Genomic DNA, 17,922 nt, shown 5'->3' with positions numbered 1-17,922 from the left:
ACACAGAGACGGCTGACGGGGACAGGCAGCCACACTGAGGTCCCCTCTGATGCCACCAGCCCACTGACACGCACAGAGACAGGTGACAGGGAACCACGCTGACGTCCCCTATGTGGCCACCAGGATGGTGACATGCGGCAAGACGTGCGACAGGGACAGGCGGCCACACTGAGGTCACTGCCATGACCACTGCCATGGTGACACACATGAAGATGGGTGACGGCCACAGGTGGCCACAGTGAGGTCTCCTCTGTGGCCACCAACCCACTGACAGACACAGAAGTGGGCAACAGCCACAGGTGGCCACACTGAGGTCCCTGGCATGGTGACACACGGGAAGGTGGGTGACGGGGACAGTCAGCTGCACCGAGGTCCCCTCCGTGGCTTGCTGACGTGCGGTGAGGCAGGTGACAGGGACAGGCGGCCACACTGAGGTCCCCTTTGTGGCCACCAGACCACTGACACACACGGAGGCGGATGACGGGGACAGGCAGTCACGTCGAGGTCCCCTCCAGTCACGCACACAGGAAGACAAGTGACAGCCACAGGCAGCCACCAACCCACTGACACACGCAGAAACAAGTGACAGGGACAGGCAACCACGCTGAGGTCACCTCCATGGCCACCGGCTCACTGAGATGTAGTGAGGTGGGTGACAAGGACAGGTGGCCACACCAAGGCCCCTTCTGTGACCACTGGTGCACTGACAGACACATGAAGACCGGTGACAGCCACAGGCAGCCACACTGAGGTCCCTTCCACAGCCACCAGCTCACTGACATGCGGTGAAGCAGGTGACAGGGACAGGCGACTACGCTGAGGTCCCCTCTGCAGCCACTGGCATGGCGACACGCAGCAAGTCGGGTGACGGGGACAGGCGACTACACTGAGGTCCCCTCCACAACCACCAGTCCGCTGACAGACACAGAGGTGGGTGATGGCCACAGGTGGCCACGCTGAGGTCCCCGAGATGGTGACACACAGGGAAGGCGGGTGATGGGGACAGTCGACTGTGCTGAGCATCCCTCCACGGCCGCTGACTTGCTGACACGTGCTGAGGCGGGTGACAGGGACAGGCGGCCACGCCAAAGTCCCTTCTGTGGCCACCAGCACAGCGTCACACACGGAGGCGGGTGACGGGGACAGGCCACCAGGCTGAGGTCTCCTCCGTGGCCACCAGCCCACTGACACACACAGCGGCGGGTGACGGGGGACAGGCGGCCACACTCGGGTCCCCTCTGTGGCCAGCGGGGGACAAGGATGCACCAGCACCCGCCTTCCCCTGGCAGAAACGAGCCCAAAATCGGCCTCCCAAAAACTCAGCACCGCAATTACCTTTTTACCCTGGTTTTTGACCCAAAACCAACTGACCTTTGGTTGGGCCGTTGAAGCAGAAACGTTTTGGGGAAACACCCAACTTTTGGGGCAAAACTCAAGGAAAATAAAACCAGCAGCCACAGCCCGAGGCCCCTCCACCGACGGTACTGGCAACACCCGCTCACGCCATGAAAAAAAGGTAAAAAAACACCAGAAATGGGATTTGGGGGCGTTTCCCCAAAGCCTATTTTCCACCGTATTTTGGGGTGAAATTACAGGATTTTGGGGGATATTTGGGGTAATTCCGTGGTGTTTTACCCCACTGGAAATTCAACACCAACCTGCCAAGCAGATTTCTACGGCTCTGTGGCTGGCATGCCCAATGCTGGAGCACCGTTAACGCTAAATTAATTAGCTGCACAGGCGCTGTATCCTAAAATCATCCTGGAAATGCCCTGCGGCGGGGGGGGTGGGGTTACCCCAAAAACGAGGCCCCCAACCGCGGGCACAACCCCCTGGGTTCTTTCTTCCCGTCTTCCCATGAGCAGGAGCCCCTTTTTCCTCCTTTTTTTCCCTAAAAAGCATCGAGGGATCAACTGCTCGGCACAATCGCTCCACTCCGGCTGATGGTCCCCAGCCAACCACCGGTAGAGGATTTCCCAGCTGCTCACCCCAGGGGACACCGGTGTCACCGTGACAGTGACCAACTGCTGGCAGAGGATTCCCCAACCCCTCACCCGGGGGATGCCGGTGTCAGCGCGACAGCGACCAACCGCCGGCAGCGGTGGATTCCCCCCTCTTTGACCTAAAAGCGATCAACGGCTCGGCACAATCGCTCCACTCTGGCTGACAGTCCCCAACCGCTGGCAGAGGATTTCCTAACCGCTCACCCGGGGGGGACGCCGGTGTCACCGTGACGGTGACCAACCGCCAGCAGAGGATTTCCCAACCTCTTGGCCGAGGGCCACCGGCGTCCCCGTGACGGGGGCCACCGAGAATCCCCGAGGACCGTCCCCGGGGCGGTGACACCTACATCCGTGTCATGGCCTTGGCTGTCCCCGGTGTTTTTGGCAGCCGGTCGGGGTGAAGCCCGGGAGAGGTGTCACATCTGCCCGGCGGCTCTTGCAACGAGCTGGCACGTCCTCAGCCTGGCGTGTGTGTGTGTGTCCCCCGCCGACGTCACCCGTCCGCCCCCATAAATCACAACCGGCGCTCGCTGACAGGTCCCAGCCGACCGCCGGCGGTCAGGGATGAAGCTCACCGCCGCCGCTGCCGCCGGGGAGGGAACCCCCGGTGTCCCCGAGCCGCGAAGGGAAGGCGGGGGGGGGGTGGCCGGGAGGGTGACGGCGGGTGCCAAGTTTGGCGTGGGGAGAGGAAGCAACACCCGGCGCCGCCGGGGTCACATTCCTGCCTAATCCCTTGGCACCGCTGGCCAGCCTGCTGCCAGACCGCTGCCGGCAGGGTCCGGGGACAGGCAACGCTGCCGGGACCACCCGGATAACGCCAACCCCCCCCCGCTCTGGGCGTGCAGGGCCAGGGAGGGGGGGGCGATGCCGGAAAATGGTAACGGGGGACAAAAAAAAAAAAAGGCAATCAAAAAACCACCCCCACCCCCCCCTTTTTCTTTTCCTGCTTTTTTCCGGGCCGGGCCGGATCCTGCCCTCCCTCTTCCCCCTCCACCAATTTCCCCCCCCCCCCCCCGTTGTTCCCCCCCCTCCTCGCCCACCGTCACCTTCGGGTGCTCCCCGCAGGACACAGCTGCTCGCCGGGACGGGGCTCAGCCCCACCAGGCCTGATCCTGCCATTTTGGGGGATGTTTCCCCCCTCAACACCTCTTCTTGCCCCCCCCATCCCATTCCTGCCCGCCCCCCCCCCCCCCAAGACCAGCAGACATGCGCGGGGAGCCGGGGCGCGTTGGCAAACCATCAACGAGAATTTTCCACACACGTGACGTTCCCACTCCCCGCACCTCGAGAAAAAAAAAAACACGTAGACACCCGGACGGGGAGGGGGGGTGGGTGATGGGGGGGGGGGGAAAGGCGCACACCCGCTCGCTGCCTGCGCCGGCAGGCAGCTGCCAGACACAAAGCACCCCCCCCAACCTCAGGCGGCCACGGCGGCGAACAGGCACGAGAAAAAGACGGAAAAAAAAAAAAAAAAAGAGAAAATTAATGAAAATTAACAGCGAGCGTGCAGAAAGGGGAAAAAGATGAAAAAAATGGGGAAAAGAGAAAAAAAAAAAGGAAAAATCAAGAGGGGAGTGATTCTGCAAAAGGGGAGGAAAGAGTTTGAACAAAGAAAGAGGTGAGGCGTCCTCAAAAATGGGGGAAAAAAAGGGAAAAAATGAGGCAAACGGGGCACCGAGGCACCAGTTTTTCCCACAGTGGAAAAAAATCACCAGTTTGGCTCTTCTTGGGGGGTTTTACCCCGTTTTCTGGCTGGCCCCGGTGGTGTGGCAGCCGGCCAGGCCTTTGGTCCACAACTTGGTGACACAGTGGAAAAAAAGCCCTCAACTTTTTGCCTGGATTTTGGCTTTTTTGTAAATGAAAATTTGTCGGTGTGGGTGCTCCCCCCCGCCTCCCGGCACTGAAACCGCCGCCGCGTCCCTGGTCGACGCCATTGTTCTCAGCCGGGACGGGCTGGAAATGGCAAAAATAGGGAAAAAAAGGAAAAAATAATAAAAAAAACCAACAAAAAACCAACAAGTTTCAGCTGCGGAGGAGGGGGAGGGGGTCAGCTTCCTGCTGGGGAAGTGGGGAAAAAGTGTTTTTTCACCTCAAGTCCGGGGAACCCTGAGTGCCCAGCTTGCTGTCCGGAGGGGGTCGGACGGACAGACAGACAGAGGCTGGCCTCCCGCTGCTCCTGCTCCGGGGAGAAACGTTAAAAATGTGCAATACTGCTGTTCTGGGGAGAGAAAGGTTAAGAAAAATAGCTATTATTGGTGCTACGGGTAGGAAAAATTTAAAAAAATGGGTATTAGGGCTGTTATGGACAGAGAAAAGTTTAAAAATCCCCAGGTATCAGGGTTGTTCTGGGGTGAAAAAAAGTTTAAAAAAGTGAATTTAGGGGCTGATTCAGGGACGTCTGCGCAGCCCCACATGGAGCATTTGCAGGATTGGGGCTGCGGAGGGAAAAAATAATTAAAGAATTGCCAAAAAAGCCAAGAAAAAGCCAAAGGAAACGGCCAGGGAAGCAGCAGCAGCTTGGGGAGGCTGTGCTGGAAAGTCAGATTTGCCCATTTCAAAGCGGGTTTGGGAGGAAAAGAAGTGGGGCTAAAATCCAAATTTACCCATTTCTGAGTTTTTCCGGAAAAGAGGGAACTCTAAAATCTGAATTTACCCATTTCTGAGCATTTTGGAGAGATCTAAAATCCAAATCTCCCCATTTATGAGCATTCGGGGGGGGGTGGTGTCTCAAATCCAAATTTACCTATTTCTGACCATTTTGGAACAAAGAAAGGGTTCTAAATTCCAAATTTACCCATTTCTGAGCAAATGGGGAGTTCTAAAATCCAGATCTCCCACTTTCTGAGCATTCTCGGGGGCAGGGGGGGAAGGGGGGGAGTCTCAAATCCAAATTTACCTATTTCTGAGCATTTTGGGACAAAGAGAAGGTTCTAAATCCCAAATTTACCCATTTCTGAGGATTTGGGAGAGTTCTAAAATCCAAATCTCCCCATTTTTGAGCATTTTGGGGCACAGGAGGAAGGGGGGCTCTAAAATCCAAATTTACCTCTTTCTGAGGATTTTGGGGAGCTCCAAAATCCACATTTACCCATTTCTGAGCACTGTTGGGGGAAAAAAAAGGGAGGAGGGGGCTAAAATCCAAATTTATTCATTTCTAAGCTATTCCAGAAAAAGAAGAGCTTCTAAAATCCAAATTTACCCATTTCTGAGCTTTTCCAGAATGGAGGGAGTTCTAAATTCCAAATTTACCCCTTTCTGAGCATTTGGGGGGAGGAAGAGGGGGTCTCAAATCCAAATTTACCTCTTTCCGAGCATTTTGGGACCAAAGAGAGGGTTCTGAAATCCAAATTTACCCATATTTAAGCTCTTCTGGAAAAAGAAGGAGTTTTAAGATCCAAATTTGCCCATTTCTGAGCATTTCTGGGAGCTCTAAAATCCGCATTTACCCATTTCTGAGCATTGTTGGGGAAAAAAGGGAGGTGGTCTAAAATCCAAATTTACTCATTTCTAAGCTTTTCCGGAAAAAGAAGAGCTTCTAAAATCTGAATTTACCCATTCCTGAGCGTTTTCAAAGTAAGCTTCAAAAAAATCAAAGCTGCTTTTTTTATTCCGACTGGCCACTTTGGGCTCCAAGACGCCTTTTCCCCCCCCGCTACTGTAGGCCAAACCAGAAGAAGCAAAAAAATCATATTCAGAAAGGAAAAACACTTCCCATTTTGCACAGAAACAGTCAATTTTAGGTCCCCACCTCAGGCAAAACCGCCAGAAAAGGTGACTGCAACGCCAAACCGTCCCCGCGCTGGCAAATCCAGGTGTTGGGGACCCGCCTGGGTACCCGAGCTGAGGAAAATGGGCGGTTTTTGCACTAAATCCTTCTCCCCCCGCCCCATTTCTCACATTTTTTAACACCCGCACATGGCCCTGAGGGAGGAAATCTCAGCTGAAGCGGTGGCACGCACCCGAACGGGGCAAGTTTGGAGGGTGCAAACCTGCTCCAAAACTACCAGCGGTGCCAAAATTTTGGGTGAAGGCACAGCCGAGCTGCCAACACCGAGGAGTGGAGTTTGAGAAACACAAGAAACTACAATAAAACACAATAAAAGACAATACAACACAATAAAAGACAATAAAAGGGTCCCTTCGGGCCCAGGATAAACCAGCGCTGGGATGTCAATGGCTCCTGGGGACTTTGGGTCCATCCTGGAGGGGGTTTTGCACGGTGACATCCGTGACTCCCGAGACCATCGGCACCCAACCCCCCCGTCAAGGGGTGCAACAACCGCTCCGGGTCCTGTCAGGCACACAACAGCCCCCATCGCCCCCCGCCATGGGGTGCAACAGCCATCCTAGATCCTGTCAGGCGCCCAACACCCATCATCCTTCAGCGTGGGGTGCAACAACCAACCTGGGTCCTGCCGAGCACCCAACAGCACCCATCACCCCGCACCATGGAGCGCGACAACCATCCTGGATCCTGTCAGGTGCACAACAGCACCCATCACCCCACAACTGCCTGGGTGCAACAACCACCCTGGGTGCTGCCAAGGCGTGCAACAGCACCCACGACCCTTCACCATGGGGTGCAACAACCAACCTGGGTCCTGCCAAGCACCCAACAGCCCCCCTTGCCCCACAACTGCCTGGATTCCTCTCAGGCACCCAACAGCTCCCATCACAACACACCACGGGGTGCAACAGCCACCCCAATTCCTGTCAGGCACTCAACTGCCCCCATCCCAACACACCACGGGGTGCAACAACAATCTTTGGTCCTGTCAGACACAAAACGGCCCACGTCACGGGTTGCAACAGGCGCCCTGGGTCCTGCCAGGAGCCCTACAGCACCCATCACCCTACAACTGCCTGTCAGACACCCAAGAGCACCCATCACCCCACACCATGAGGTGCAACAACCATCCTGGATCCTGTCAGGCTCACAACAGCACCCATCACCATACAGCACACGGTGCAACAACCGCCCTGGGTCCTACCAGGCGCACAGCACCCATCACCCCACACCACGGGGTGTAACAACCGCCCCGGGATCCTGTCAGGCACACGACAGGCCCCCGTCACCCCACACCATGGGGTGCAACAACTGCCCTGGAGGTCTGTCAGGCACGCAGCGGCCGCCATCACCCCACACCACAGGGTGCAACAACGGCCCTGGGATCCTGTCAGGCTCCCAACAGCACCCACCACCCCACACCCCACAGTGCAACAACGACCCTGGGTACTACCAGGCGCGCAACAGCCCCCATCACCCCACACAACAGGGTGCAACCACCGTCCTGGATCCTGTCAGGCACATTACGGCACCCATCATCCTACACTATGGGGTGCAACAACCATCCTGGACCCTGCGAGGTGCCCACCAGCCCCCCCTTGCCCTACAACCGCCCTGGGGTCCTGTCAGGCGGAGAACAGCCCCCGTCACCCCACACCACGGGGCGAAACAACCACCCTGAGGTCCTGTCAGGCACCCAACAACCCCCATCACCCCACACTATGGGGTGCAACAACTGCCCTGGGGTCCTGTCAGGCACACAACCACCCCCATCACCCCACACCATGGGGTGCAACCACCATCCTGGATCCTGTCAGGCGCATAAAAGCACCCATCAGCCTATGCCATGGGGTGCAACAACCATCCTGGGCCCTGTGAGGTGTCCACCAGCCTCCCTCGCCCTACAAGTGCCCCGGGATCCTGTCAGGCACCCAACAGCCCCCATTGCCTCACACCACGGGGTGAAACAACCGCTCCGGGGTCCTGTCAGGCGCAGAACAGCACCCGTCAACCTACACCATGGGGTACAACGACCGCCCTGGGGTCCTGTCAGGCACACAGCAGCCCCAGTCACCCCACACCACGGGGGGCAACGACCACCCCGGGGTCCTGTCAGGCACCCAACGGCCGCCATCACCCCACACCACGGGGCGCAACAACCGCCCTGGGGTCCTGTCAGGCCCTGCCCGGGGAGGGGGGGGGGTGCGATTGGGGGGGGGGGGGATTCCCGGCCCCGCCCCTCCCCAGGGGGTGGGACCCACGCCCGATACGGGGGGGGGGACACGGACGGACGACGACACGCGTGGCGGGGGGGGGGGGGAATGTGCGTGAAGGCCGCAGCCGTGCGTTCCCCCCCCCTAACTTAGACCACCGAAGGGGGGGTGGCTGCAGACCGCCCCCCCCCCCCCGCGCCGTTAGGGCGGTTGTTTACAAACAGCGCGCGTGCCCCCCCCCCCCAAAAAAAAATTCCACACACACACACACACTCCCCCCCCCCCCCCAACCCGGACTCGGTGGCGTGTGGCGGGAAGCGCGCGGAGCCGGGGGGGTGTGGGGGGGGTCGCGGTGTGGCGGGAAGCGCGCGGGGGGCCGTGTGGCGGGAAGCGCGCGGCGGGAAGGCGAGGCGGAGGCGGGGGGGGGGGGGGGGGGACGTGTGTGGTGGGGGGGGGCGGGGGGGCCGTTTACCTGTCGGCGCCTCAGGCGGCCCCGCGGCGGCGGGAGCGGGGACGGGGGGGGGAGGCGGCGGCGGCGGCGGCGGGGCGGGCGGCGGCGGGGGGAAGATGTCGGCGGGTCCTCGGTGTCCTCCGGTAACGGCGAGGAGAGCGGCCGCGTCTTCCTCCTCCTCCTCGTCGTCCTCTTCCTCCTCGTCGTCTTCGTCCCCCTCCGCCTCAGACACCACCATCTCCTCCTCCTCTTCCTCGTCCTCCCTCAGAGGGGAAGCCATGGCGGGGCTGAGGGGGGCAGGAGGGAGACGGGAGTGAGGCGGGCGGGAGGCGGAGGGAGGCGGCGGGCGGGGGGGGGGGGGGGACGAGGTTGGGGGGGGGGGACCCTCCGCGCTCTCCCACCTCCCCCAACCCACCACCACCCCGGGGGGGGGGCGGGGGGGGCGGGAAACAGCAGCCGGGACGGGGCGACCCCCCCCCCCCGGGGGGCCTGAGCCCCGCCGCTGAGGAGAAAAGAAGGGGGGGGGGGGAATATAGGGTGGTTAAAAAAAAAAAAAAGGGGGTCTTAAAAAAAAAAACAACACCCCCCCCAAAAAAAATTAAAATTAAAGGTTAAAATCCTCTCAAAAACCAAAACAACTCCTCGGGGGCCGCCCGGGACAGCGTTCCCCGCGAGAGCGAGGAGCGAAAATGGCCGCCCCGAAATTTATTTTTAAATCCGAACAACCCCCCCCTCCCCGGCACCGACACACCACCCGCCTCACCGCCAACCCCCCCCCGAAGAAAGGGGGAAAAAAAATTAAAAAAAAAAAAAAAAGGGAAAAAAAAAGGAGCCGGGAGGAGAAAAGGGGGGGGGGGTTAAAAAAAGGGGGGGAGAAAAATTCCCCCCCCTTAAGGGAAAAAAAAAAAAGCCCAAAATGGCCGGCTGAGGGGTTGGGTTTTTTGAGGGGGGGGTGGGTTTGGGTTTTTTTTTTTTATTTCGAAGTCGCCCCACTCCCACACACACCTTCCTGCAGGTTAGGAAAGATTTACCAAAAAAAAAAAAAAAAAAAAAAAGAAAAAAAGAGGAAAAAACCAACCACCACCAAAAAACAAAACCAAAAAAAAAGAAAAATCACCAAAAATGCCTCAAGAAAATCCAGGCGGGGGGGGAAAAACCAAAACAAAACAAAACACAAAATACCAAAAAAAAAGGCAAAAAAAAAAGCTTCCCCCCCTCGTTGCCGCTACAGCCCGAGCGGGCGAATAATCATAATTCTGCTTTTTTTTTTTCTTTTTGGTTTTTGGTTTGTTTTTTGGTTTTTTAGGGTTTGGCTTTTTTTTTTTTTTGGCTTGTTTGCTTGTTTTTTATATCTCTCTCTATATATAATCTCTGCAGATCCCGGCTCGGTGCGTGAGATGAACAATATTTGTGTATTCCCGGCGCGGGGGGGAACCGAAAGAGGAAGATTTCTGCATAAAACAAAGATGGCTGCGGTAAATTATTTCTTTTTTTTTTTTCCTCTCTCTTTCTCCTTATACTTCCCCCCCTTCAATAAAAATATTTCTGGCGGGGGGGGGAGGCGGATTAATCAGTACTCATGCTCAGTGTGACATCAGCATAAATTGTTAAAGGTTAACTAGTTCCATACTAGTCACGCAGCTTTTTTTTTTTTTGCCCGTTTTCCCCCCGTTTTCGCTAAGCCAAAGCCAACTGGGGTGGGGTGGGGGGATTTTAAAACACACACACACACACACGCACAAAAAAAAAAGGGTGGGTTTATTTTTTTTTTTCCTTCTTCTTTATTCCTCCCTTCTCTACTTTTAAATACTTCAGAAGGGAGTGGTTTTATGGGTTGGGTTTTTTGGGGGGGGGGGGTGGTTTTTTTTTTTTTGGACTTTCTTAAGGCTGCAGGGGAGGAAGAACAACAACAACAACAAAAAAAAAGAGAAAAAAATATTAAAAAAGGGAAAGAAACCGAGCTTGAAACTCTCTCCAGCCCCAGGGACGGGCGTTTAACCACCCTCCCCCAGAAAACCCCCGTTTTGCCAGTGGGCAGCACCCCACTTTGCTGATATCCCCCCCCCTCCCCAAAAAAACCCAAGGAGAAATGGGCAAGATTTACAGCAGGGGGGTTGGATTTTCTTTTTTGTGGTGTGGGCTTGCCCAAAACGCTCCAAAATCACCCTAAAAACCAGCAAAACCTCCTGAAACTGCTCGGGTTGGGCCCTGGGCCCCGGCTGGCCTCGGGCACCCGCCTGACCCCCCCCCCCCACCCCCACACGTGGCTTTTTGCCGCCTTTTTAACCTTCCGCCTCTTTTTTTTTTTTTTTGGCCTTTTTTGCCCCAAAACGCCAGGGGATGAACCGACTGGGGTCAAACCCCGAACCGCCCCGGCGGGGATCGGTGTCACCGGCCCTCGGGGGCCTCCTCGTGCCCTGCCAGCGGCTGGGAACACCCCCAAAACCGGTGTAAAACGGGGGGGACGGGACCAGAAAACACTCGGGGGTTGGGGGGGGGAGGTTGCCCCATTTTAGCGTTTTTTTCTGGTTTTGACCCCAAACGCCGCTACCAGTTGTCTCCACGATGGTGCGGCCGTTCTCAGCCGGCGCCCTCTCACCCTCGACCCCCTCCAGCCCCTCAACCCCCCCTCCCCGCTTTTTGCAAAAAAAGTAGGTAAAACCGGGCGATTTTGGGGCAGAGAAGACCCTCGCACCACAACACCAGCGCCAAAAACCCCCACCCGGTGACACCCCAAATCCCCCCAAAATCCCCCAGGGCGACCCCGTGCCGCAGCAAGCGCCAGGTAGACCCGTTCTGCTTGTCTTTTGGGGCCAATCTGTTGCTTTTTTCACCCCAAAACCGCCACCGCCGTCTCCCCTGACACCCCCAAACCCTCTGACCCCTCCCGGCGGGCGCTTCAGTGGAACCAAACACCCCCCCTCCCCTTGCTTTCATTTCGGGGTGCTTTTCTCCTTTTTCACCGTTTCCCCTCCGTTCGGCGTGGGTCGGTGAACGTCTCCGGCGTGCCGACGGTGAGCTCCTCGCCGGGCCCGGCTGGCGGCACCGCGGTTCCCGCCGGCTCGTCTCCATCCCCGCCACTGCTCGGCTCTGATGCTCCTCACACCCCACGGGCGTGAGGGCAACACCGTGCCGTCGCCGGTGGTCACGGTCTCACCCGGTGCCGGGAAGGCCAGGGGGGTTTTCCATCCTCCCTCCGGCACCGGTATGCTCCCGGTTTCCGGAGACCCTGTGAAGGAACCCCCGGAGGGTCCGGTGGTGACTCTGGGAGGGTGACACCATCCCGCGCGGTGTCACCGGGCTGGTTTTGGCACAGCCGGTGGCCGTGTGTGTGTGTGTGTGTGTGTGTCCCCTGCTCTGAGTGCTCGGTGGTTCGGTGAGCCGGCGGCCTCGGCGGTGCGTGCCGGTTCACCCCAGGTCGGGGTGATCCACCCTGGTGCTGGGCGGCTGTTTCGGGGTGTGGATCAGTATTGCCGGAGTCTGCGCATCCTGGCGGAGCCGGACAGGGGCCACCTGTAGAGACAGATGTCACCCCCACCCCGAGTCACCCACCCGCACCCCAAGTCACCCGCCGGCTCGGCTTGACTTACACCCACCACCGCTTGTGCCCTGAAGGTGACGGTGACAACCGCCAGACCCTCCTCTTCGGGGACACCGGAGCTGCCGCGGTGCGCCGGGCGTGGAGCAGCCGGACGCGGACAGGCGGACGCGGACAGGCGTGGGCAACGCCGCGAGCCCTCCGGGGGGGGCGTAAGGTCAGCGTCGGGGACGCGTCCCACGTGACACGTGGCCGTGCCAGGGGCTGGCAGCCACCCACGGGGACAAACAGCCGGCGCCACACGCCCGGCGGTTGTCACCCGCTGTCACCTGCTGTCGGTCCCGTGGGAAAACACACACACACACCCCCCCCATGGTGGGGGGTACAGCGTCACCATCACCCCAGGGGGACACACGGACACTTGGTGACATCGAGGCCGAGCACGGCTGTGTCACCCGATCGGGGGGGTACAGCATCACCGTCACCCAGGGAGGGCACATGGCGGTACCCCTGGGGTGACACTTGGGGACACCGAGGCTGTGTCACCCGATGGGGGGGGGGACAGCGTCACCGTCACCCAGGGCGGGGAGGGGGACGCACAGTGGTACCCCTGGGGTGACGCTTGGGGACGTCGAGATTGTGCCACCCCACGAGGGGGTGACACAGGGTGACAACCCCCCCTTGTCACCCCAGAGGACCCCCAAGAGCCGCCTGCCACCACCCCAGCTGGGGTGGGTGGGGGTCCCCATGTCTCCCCACCCTGCACCCCCGTCCTCCACAGGCTCCGCTGTGGCTGGTTTTGGCAAAATCGGGTTTATTTTGCTCAAAAAGTTACAGTTTGCCCCCCAAAATTTGGGGGGGACACTCCTGGGGACACCCCGCCGGTGTCGCCGTCCGCCTGTTGGGGGGGGGGCACAGCCTCGCCCTGGGGCTGCAAAGGGAGAAGACGGGTGGTGGGTTTGGGGGGGCTGGGGGGGGTTGGGGTACAGGGAGGGGTTGGGGGGGCCCTACCAGTGTTTTGGGGGTGCTGATAGGGTGGGGGGGAGCTGGGGGGGGTTGGGGTGCCAGTGTGCGTTTGGGGGGCTGGAGGGGGAATTTTGGGGTGCTAGTGTGAGTTTGGGGGGGCCCTACTGGTGGTTTGGGGGTGCTGGTAGGGTGGGAGGGCGGTGAGATTTGGGGGGGGTTGGTGGGGTTTTGGGGTGTCAGTGTGGGTTTGGGGGGCCCTACCAGTGGTTTGGGGGTGTTGGTAGTGTGGGGGGGTTGGGGTGGTTAGTGGGGGGTGGTGTTTGGGGGGCTGGTGGGGTTTAGGGGCTCCAGTGTGGTTTTACGGAGGTTAGGACGGTTTCGGGGTGCCGCTGTGGGTTTGGGGGGGCCCTACCAGTGTTTTGGGGGTGCTGGCAGGTTGGGGGGGGTCGGTAAGTGTTGGGGGGGCCGGCGGGGGGGTAGGGGTGCTGGTGGGGTTTTGGGGTGCTGGTGGGCAGTTCAGGGGGACCGGTGGGGGAATTGGGGGGCGGCTGCTCATGTTTTGGGGGTGCCTGGTGAGGTTGGGGGTGCCGGCAGGGGTTTTGGGGGGGGAGTCGGGGGGTGCTCAGGGTTTTGGGGGTGCCGATGGGGTTTTGGGGTTCCCTACCGCGGTTATTGCTCGAGGAAGTCGTCGGTGAAGTAGAGGAGGACGGTGGGGGGGGAGCCGTCACGGTCGGGGGCCGGGGGGGGCTGGTCGGGGTGCAGGGGGGCCCCCCCGCAGCGCCAGGCGTAGCCCCCCGCGTGGGCGTTCCAGGGCAGCGCCCGCTCCACCAGCCCCCCCGCCTGCTCCCCGCAGGCCTGCGCCCACCGGCACCCTCAGCACCCCGCGGGGGGGGGGACAGACGGGACCCCCCCCCACGGGGACGAGGCACCCCAAAAAGGGACGAGGGACTCCCCCATGTGGGTGACAGCACCCTCCCAATGGGACAAGGGACCCCCAAAAGGGTTCAGGGGACCCCCTAAGGGGGCAAGGGAGCCCCCCCAGGGACAAAGGACCCCCCCCAGGGACAAGGGACCCTCAAAAGGGATGAGGGGACCCCAAAAGGGGACTTAGGACCCCCCCCCCGGGGACTGGACCCTCCCCATGGGGACAAGGGACCCCAAAAGGGATGAGTAGGCCCCTTAAGGGGACAAGGGAACCCCTAAGGGGACAAGGGACCCCCCCCCATGGGGACAAGGGACCCCAAAAGGGACGAGGGGACCCCCCCCAAAAGGAACAAGATGAGTGACCTCAACAGGGACAACGGGACCCCCCCAAAGGGGACACGGGCACCCCAAGACCCTCCTCCCCCACCCCTGGGGTCGTGTTCCCCCCCCCCGCTGACATCAGGGGGTGTCCCCCCCGTGCCCCCCCTCACCTCGATGACATGCTCCTGCCCCGTCAGGGTGTTGAGGAGCCGCAGGTGTTGGGGGGCGGCCGTCAGGCGCCCCACTTCCAGCCGGGGGTCCTCCCACCACGGGGGGGTCTCCGGGGGGGCCCAGTCCGAGCGGGGTTCGGGGGGGGCCGCCCCCGGCCCCCCCGGCACGCAGCAGCACAGCAGGCCGGACTGGGGGTCCACGCGGGTCAGGGGCTGGGGGGAGGGTGTGTGTTTGAGACCCCCAGTTTTTGGGGGGGGGGGATACTGGTGACCCCCCAGGTGCTTTTGGGGGGGGACACGACACGCCCCCCCCAGACTTACGTCCCCGGTCTGGGGGTCGAACCAGTGGGTGACGTCGCTGCCTGCCGCCTCCAGGAGCGGGCGCAGCTGGGGGTCACCTGGGGGGAAGGGGGGGCTGCCTCTGGGAACACCCCCCATGGCCCCCCCAGCACCCTCATAGCCCCCCCCAGCCCCCATAATCCCCCCCATGGCCCCATTACCCCCCCAACCCCCCATAAACCCCCTTTTAGCCCCCCCAGTACCCCCTTTAGCCCCCCCAGTCCCCCATAAACCCCCCCAACCCCCCCTTAGCCCCCCTCTAGCTCCCCATAACCCCCCTTAGCCCCCCCCAGTCCCCCATAAGCCCCCTTTTAGCCCCCCCATCCACCCTTAGCCCCCCCCCAGCCCCCCATAAATCCCCCTGTAGCCCCCCTTAGCCCCCATAATCCCCTCTTAGCCCCCCCCGGCCCCCCTCTATCCCCCCATAACCCCCCCTTAGCCCCCTCCGAACCCCCCATAACCCCCCCAGCCCCTCTTAGCCCCCCCTTTATCCCCCCCAGCCCCCATAATCCCCTCTTAGCCCCCCGCCCTGGCCCCAGTAGCCCCCCCGGCCCACCTTAGCCCCCTCTTTAGCCCCCCCCGCCCTCATTAGCCCCCCCCAACTCCCCTTTAGCCCCCCCCCAGCCCCCATAATCCCCTCTTAGCCCCCCGCCCCGGCCCCAGTAGCCCCCCCCGGCCCCCCTTAGCCCCCTCTTTAGCCCCCCCCGGCCCCCTTAGCCCCCCATTAGCCCCCCCCATAACCCCCCCCCGCACCTTGCCGGTCCCGGAGGAAGGGGCCCAGCCGCAGGCCGCGGCCGCGGGCGCTGACCCAGCGCTGCCGGTCCCGGGCCGCCACCTCCCGCCGCAGCAGCCAGCGGGGCTGGGCCGCCGCGCCGCCCGTCGCCATGGCAACGCCGGCCCGTCGCCACGGCGACGCCGCCGGGACTTCCGCTGCGGGGCGCGCTGGGAAATGTAGTCCTCGGCTCACCCCATTGGCCGAGCGGCCGCGCGGGGGCTGCCGGGTAAACGGCGGCGCCATGGCGGAAGCGCCGGGGGAGGTGGGAGGCGGCGGGCGGGGCCTGGAGGTGAGGGGGGGGTAAGGGGGGCTATAGGGGCTGGGGGGGGCTCGGGAGGCCAAGGGGGGGTTATGGGGGCCTAAGGGGGGGGTTCATGGGGGGGTATGAGGGCTATGGGGGGCTATAGGGGCTGGGGGGTGTCGTCAGAGGGGATATGGGGGGCCGTGAGATATCTGGGGGGGCTATGGACGGATGGGGGGGTTCGTGGAGGGATGGGGGGGGTAAGGGGGGGCTATAGGGCTGTGGGGTGCCGTGGGGGGGGCTCGGGGATGTATGGGGGGGTAAGGAGGAGGTAGGGGGCTGTGGAGGTCAAGGGGGGGCTAATATGGGGGCGTGGGGGGGCTGGGGGTGCCTTGCGAGCAGATGGGGGGGGCTGTGAGATATATGGGGGGGCTAAGTGGGGGCTGTGGGGTGCCATGGGAGAGGCTGGGGGGGGCCGTGGGCGGGTTGAGGGGGTGTGGGGGGTGCTATAGGGGCTAAGGGGGCGCCCTGAGTGCTAGGGGCGGAGACATGGGGGGGCTTCGGGCGGTATGGGGGGGCTGGGAGGGGTCACAGGGGCTGTTGGGGGGGGGGCTGTGGGAGCTATGGGGGGCTGGGGGGGGATCCAGGGTGATTATGGGGGGGTAAGGGGGTGCTGTATGGGTCGGGGGGGGCACAGGGGCTGCAGGAGCCATCTTGGGGAGTAAAGGGCGGGGACGTTTCCGTTCTCTCTGCAAAGCACCCATAGGTGCCCCCCCAGCACCCTGGCAGCGGGGGGGGGTCACCCCCGCTCCTTCTACCGAGCACCCACGGGCGTCCGTCCCGTCCCGTCCCCCCCAGGACCCCAACATCGGAAGCGAGGAGGGCGCCACCGCCGTTCCCTCCGCGGAGGGGGGCGCCGCCGGGTGCCCCCCCCCGGACCCCGGCAGCGGCGAGGAGGGGGGGGCGCACCCCCGGGCCCGGCGGCGGCTGGAGGCGTTGCTGAACCGCAGCCTGCGCATCCGCATGTCGGACGGGCGGACCCTGGTGGGAGCCTTCCTCTGCACCGACCGCGACGCCAACGTCATCCTCGGCTCCGCGCAGGAGTTCCTCAAGGCCTCGGGTGGGGGACGGGGGCGTTGGGGGGGCTGCAGGGTTTTGGGGGGGCGGTAGGCAGGGGGAGGTGAGGGGGGTTGGGGGGCTGGAGGGTTTGGGGGGGCTGTATAGGAGGAAGTGGGGGGGTTGGGGGCTGTAGGTAGAAGGCAGAAGAAGTTTGGGGGGGCTGTAGGCAGGAGGAGGTGGGGGGGTTTGGGGGGGCTGCAGGCAGGAGAAGGCAGAGGGAGTTTGGGGGGGCTGCAGGGGCTGGGGGGGGCCTGTAGGGCTTGGGGGGGCTGCAGGCAGGAGGAGGAAGGGGAGTTTGGGGGGGCTGGAGGATTTGGGGGGGCTGGAGGCAGGAGGAGGCCGGATGCCTGGGTCCCCTGGGGGGGGGATGACACACCCCCCCCAGTCCCTGGGGCGGGGGGCGATGACTGACGTCTCTCGTGCTGGGGGAGGAGGGGCCGGACCCCCAAGACCCCTTCCTGGGGGGGGGGTTGCCCTGACGCGGTGCCCCCCCCCAGACTCGTTCCCGGGCAGCGAGCCGCGGGTGCTGGGCCTGGCCATGGTCCCCGGCCACCACATCGTCTCCATCGAGGTGGAGCGGGACGGCGCCGCCGGCCCCCCCTACCCCTGAGAGACCCCGGACCCCCCGGGGGAACCCCCCGACACCGCGAGGGACCCCCGGATGCACCCCCAACGCCCGAGGGACCCCCCAACACCTGGCGGACCCCCGGATGGACCCCCAACGCCGTGAGGGACCCCCTGGCACCTGACGGAGCCCTGGATGGACCCCCCTAATGCCATGAGGGTCCCCCCAACACCTGATGGACCCCCGACACCGTGAGGGACCCCCCCCAGTGCCTGCTGGAACCCCTCAAGGGACCCCCAACACCCTGAGGGACCCCCGGATGGACCCACAACACCGTGCTGGAAGCTCCAGTGCCTGACGGACCCCCGGATGGACACCCCCCAGTGCTGTGAGGGACCCCCCAGCACCTGATGGACCCCCGTGGGGACCCCCCCAGTGCCTGCCACACCCCCCAAGGGACCCCCAGCACCGTGACAGCCCCCCAGAGGGACCCCCTGACACCGTGCTGGA

General features: G+C 62.2%; 3 protein-coding genes and 1 long non-coding RNA gene across 14 annotated transcripts in view; 2 read left to right on the top strand and 2 right to left on the bottom strand.

Annotated features, from left to right (window-relative positions):
• The window catches only part of CHD3 (chromodomain helicase DNA binding protein 3), a 44,809-nt gene extending 35,242 nt beyond the window's left edge, over nt 1-9,567 (bottom strand). For all 5 annotated transcript variants that reach the window (XR_012652428.1, XM_075042293.1, XM_075042294.1 and 2 more), the window contains exons 1-2: nt 9,460-9,567; nt 8,476-8,741 (exon numbers count right to left, since the gene is read on the bottom strand). Coding sequence is in view for 4 of the 5 variants with exons in the window: in XM_075042293.1 (XP_074898394.1) it covers nt 8,476-8,734 (259 nt within the window). In the remaining variant the exon portion in view is untranslated. The remainder of the gene's footprint in view (nt 1-8,475; nt 8,742-9,459) is intronic.
• On the top strand, nt 8,486-12,208 carry LOC142037777 (uncharacterized). 2 transcript variants are annotated; one of them, XR_012652429.1, is made up of 3 exons: nt 8,486-8,597; nt 9,832-9,929; nt 12,070-12,208. It is a non-coding gene; the product is annotated as an uncharacterized LOC142037777 (long non-coding RNA). The 2 variants fall into 2 exon arrangements; XR_012652430.1 differs by lacking the exon at nt 8,486-8,597 and adding an exon at nt 8,887-9,469.
• Nucleotides 12,209-12,802: 594 nt separating this feature from the next.
• CYB5D1 (cytochrome b5 domain containing 1) lies at nt 12,803-15,598 on the bottom strand. 4 transcript variants are annotated; one of them, XM_075042303.1, is made up of 4 exons: nt 15,466-15,598; nt 14,374-14,771; nt 13,623-13,813; nt 12,803-12,923 (listed from the first exon to the last, which is right to left on the bottom strand). In XM_075042303.1, exons 1-3 carry the CDS (start codon nt 15,596-15,598, stop codon nt 13,628-13,630), a joined length of 717 nt encoding a protein of 238 aa, XP_074898404.1. In that variant the 3' UTR covers nt 12,803-12,923; nt 13,623-13,627. The 4 variants fall into 4 exon arrangements, with proteins under 4 accessions (XP_074898404.1, XP_074898405.1, XP_074898403.1 ...); XM_075042304.1 differs by lacking the exon at nt 13,623-13,813 and having other exon boundaries at nt 12,816-12,923; XM_075042302.1 differs by lacking the exon at nt 12,803-12,923 and having other exon boundaries at nt 13,559-13,813.
• Nucleotides 15,597-17,648, top strand: NAA38 (N-alpha-acetyltransferase 38, NatC auxiliary subunit). 3 transcript variants are annotated; one of them, XM_075042307.1, is made up of 3 exons: nt 15,597-15,713; nt 16,587-16,848; nt 17,345-17,648. In XM_075042307.1, exons 1-3 carry the CDS (start codon nt 15,597-15,599, stop codon nt 17,455-17,457), a joined length of 492 nt encoding a protein of 163 aa, XP_074898408.1. In that variant the 3' UTR covers nt 17,458-17,648. The 3 variants fall into 3 exon arrangements, with proteins under 3 accessions (XP_074898408.1, XP_074898407.1, XP_074898409.1); XM_075042306.1 differs by having other exon boundaries at nt 15,597-15,776; XM_075042308.1 differs by lacking the exon at nt 15,597-15,713 and adding an exon at nt 15,725-15,749.
• The last annotated feature ends 274 nt before the right edge of the window (nt 17,649-17,922 follow it).

The sequence above is a fragment of the Buteo buteo genome, chromosome 12, assembly GCF_964188355.1.
Source record: "Buteo buteo chromosome 12, bButBut1.hap1.1, whole genome shotgun sequence".
NCBI classification, from domain to species: Eukaryota; Metazoa; Chordata; class Aves; order Accipitriformes; family Accipitridae; genus Buteo; species Buteo buteo.
Note: the sequence above shows the minus strand (reverse complement) of the source record. Positions and strands in the feature narration are given on the sequence as shown.

Coding starts and splice junctions, on each gene's coding strand:
- NAA38 (XM_075042306.1), top strand. CDS start 15,597: ATGGCAACGCCGGCCCGTCGCCACGGCGACGCCGCCGGGACTTCCGCT. Junction 15,777..16,586: donor GCGGCGGGCGGGGCCTGGAG/GTGAGGGGGGGG, acceptor CGTCCCCCCCAG/GACCCCAACATCGGAAGCGA. Junction 16,849..17,344: donor GGAGTTCCTCAAGGCCTCGG/GTGGGGGACGGG, acceptor GCCCCCCCCCAG/ACTCGTTCCCGGGCAGCGAG.
- CYB5D1 (XM_075042301.1), bottom strand. CDS start 15,598: ATGGCGACGGGCGGCGCGGCGGCCCAGCCCCGCTGGCTGCTGCGGCGG. Junction 14,772..15,465: donor CTTCCTCCGGGACCGGCAAG/GTGCGGGGGGGG, acceptor CCTTCCCCCCAG/GTGACCCCCAGCTGCGCCCG.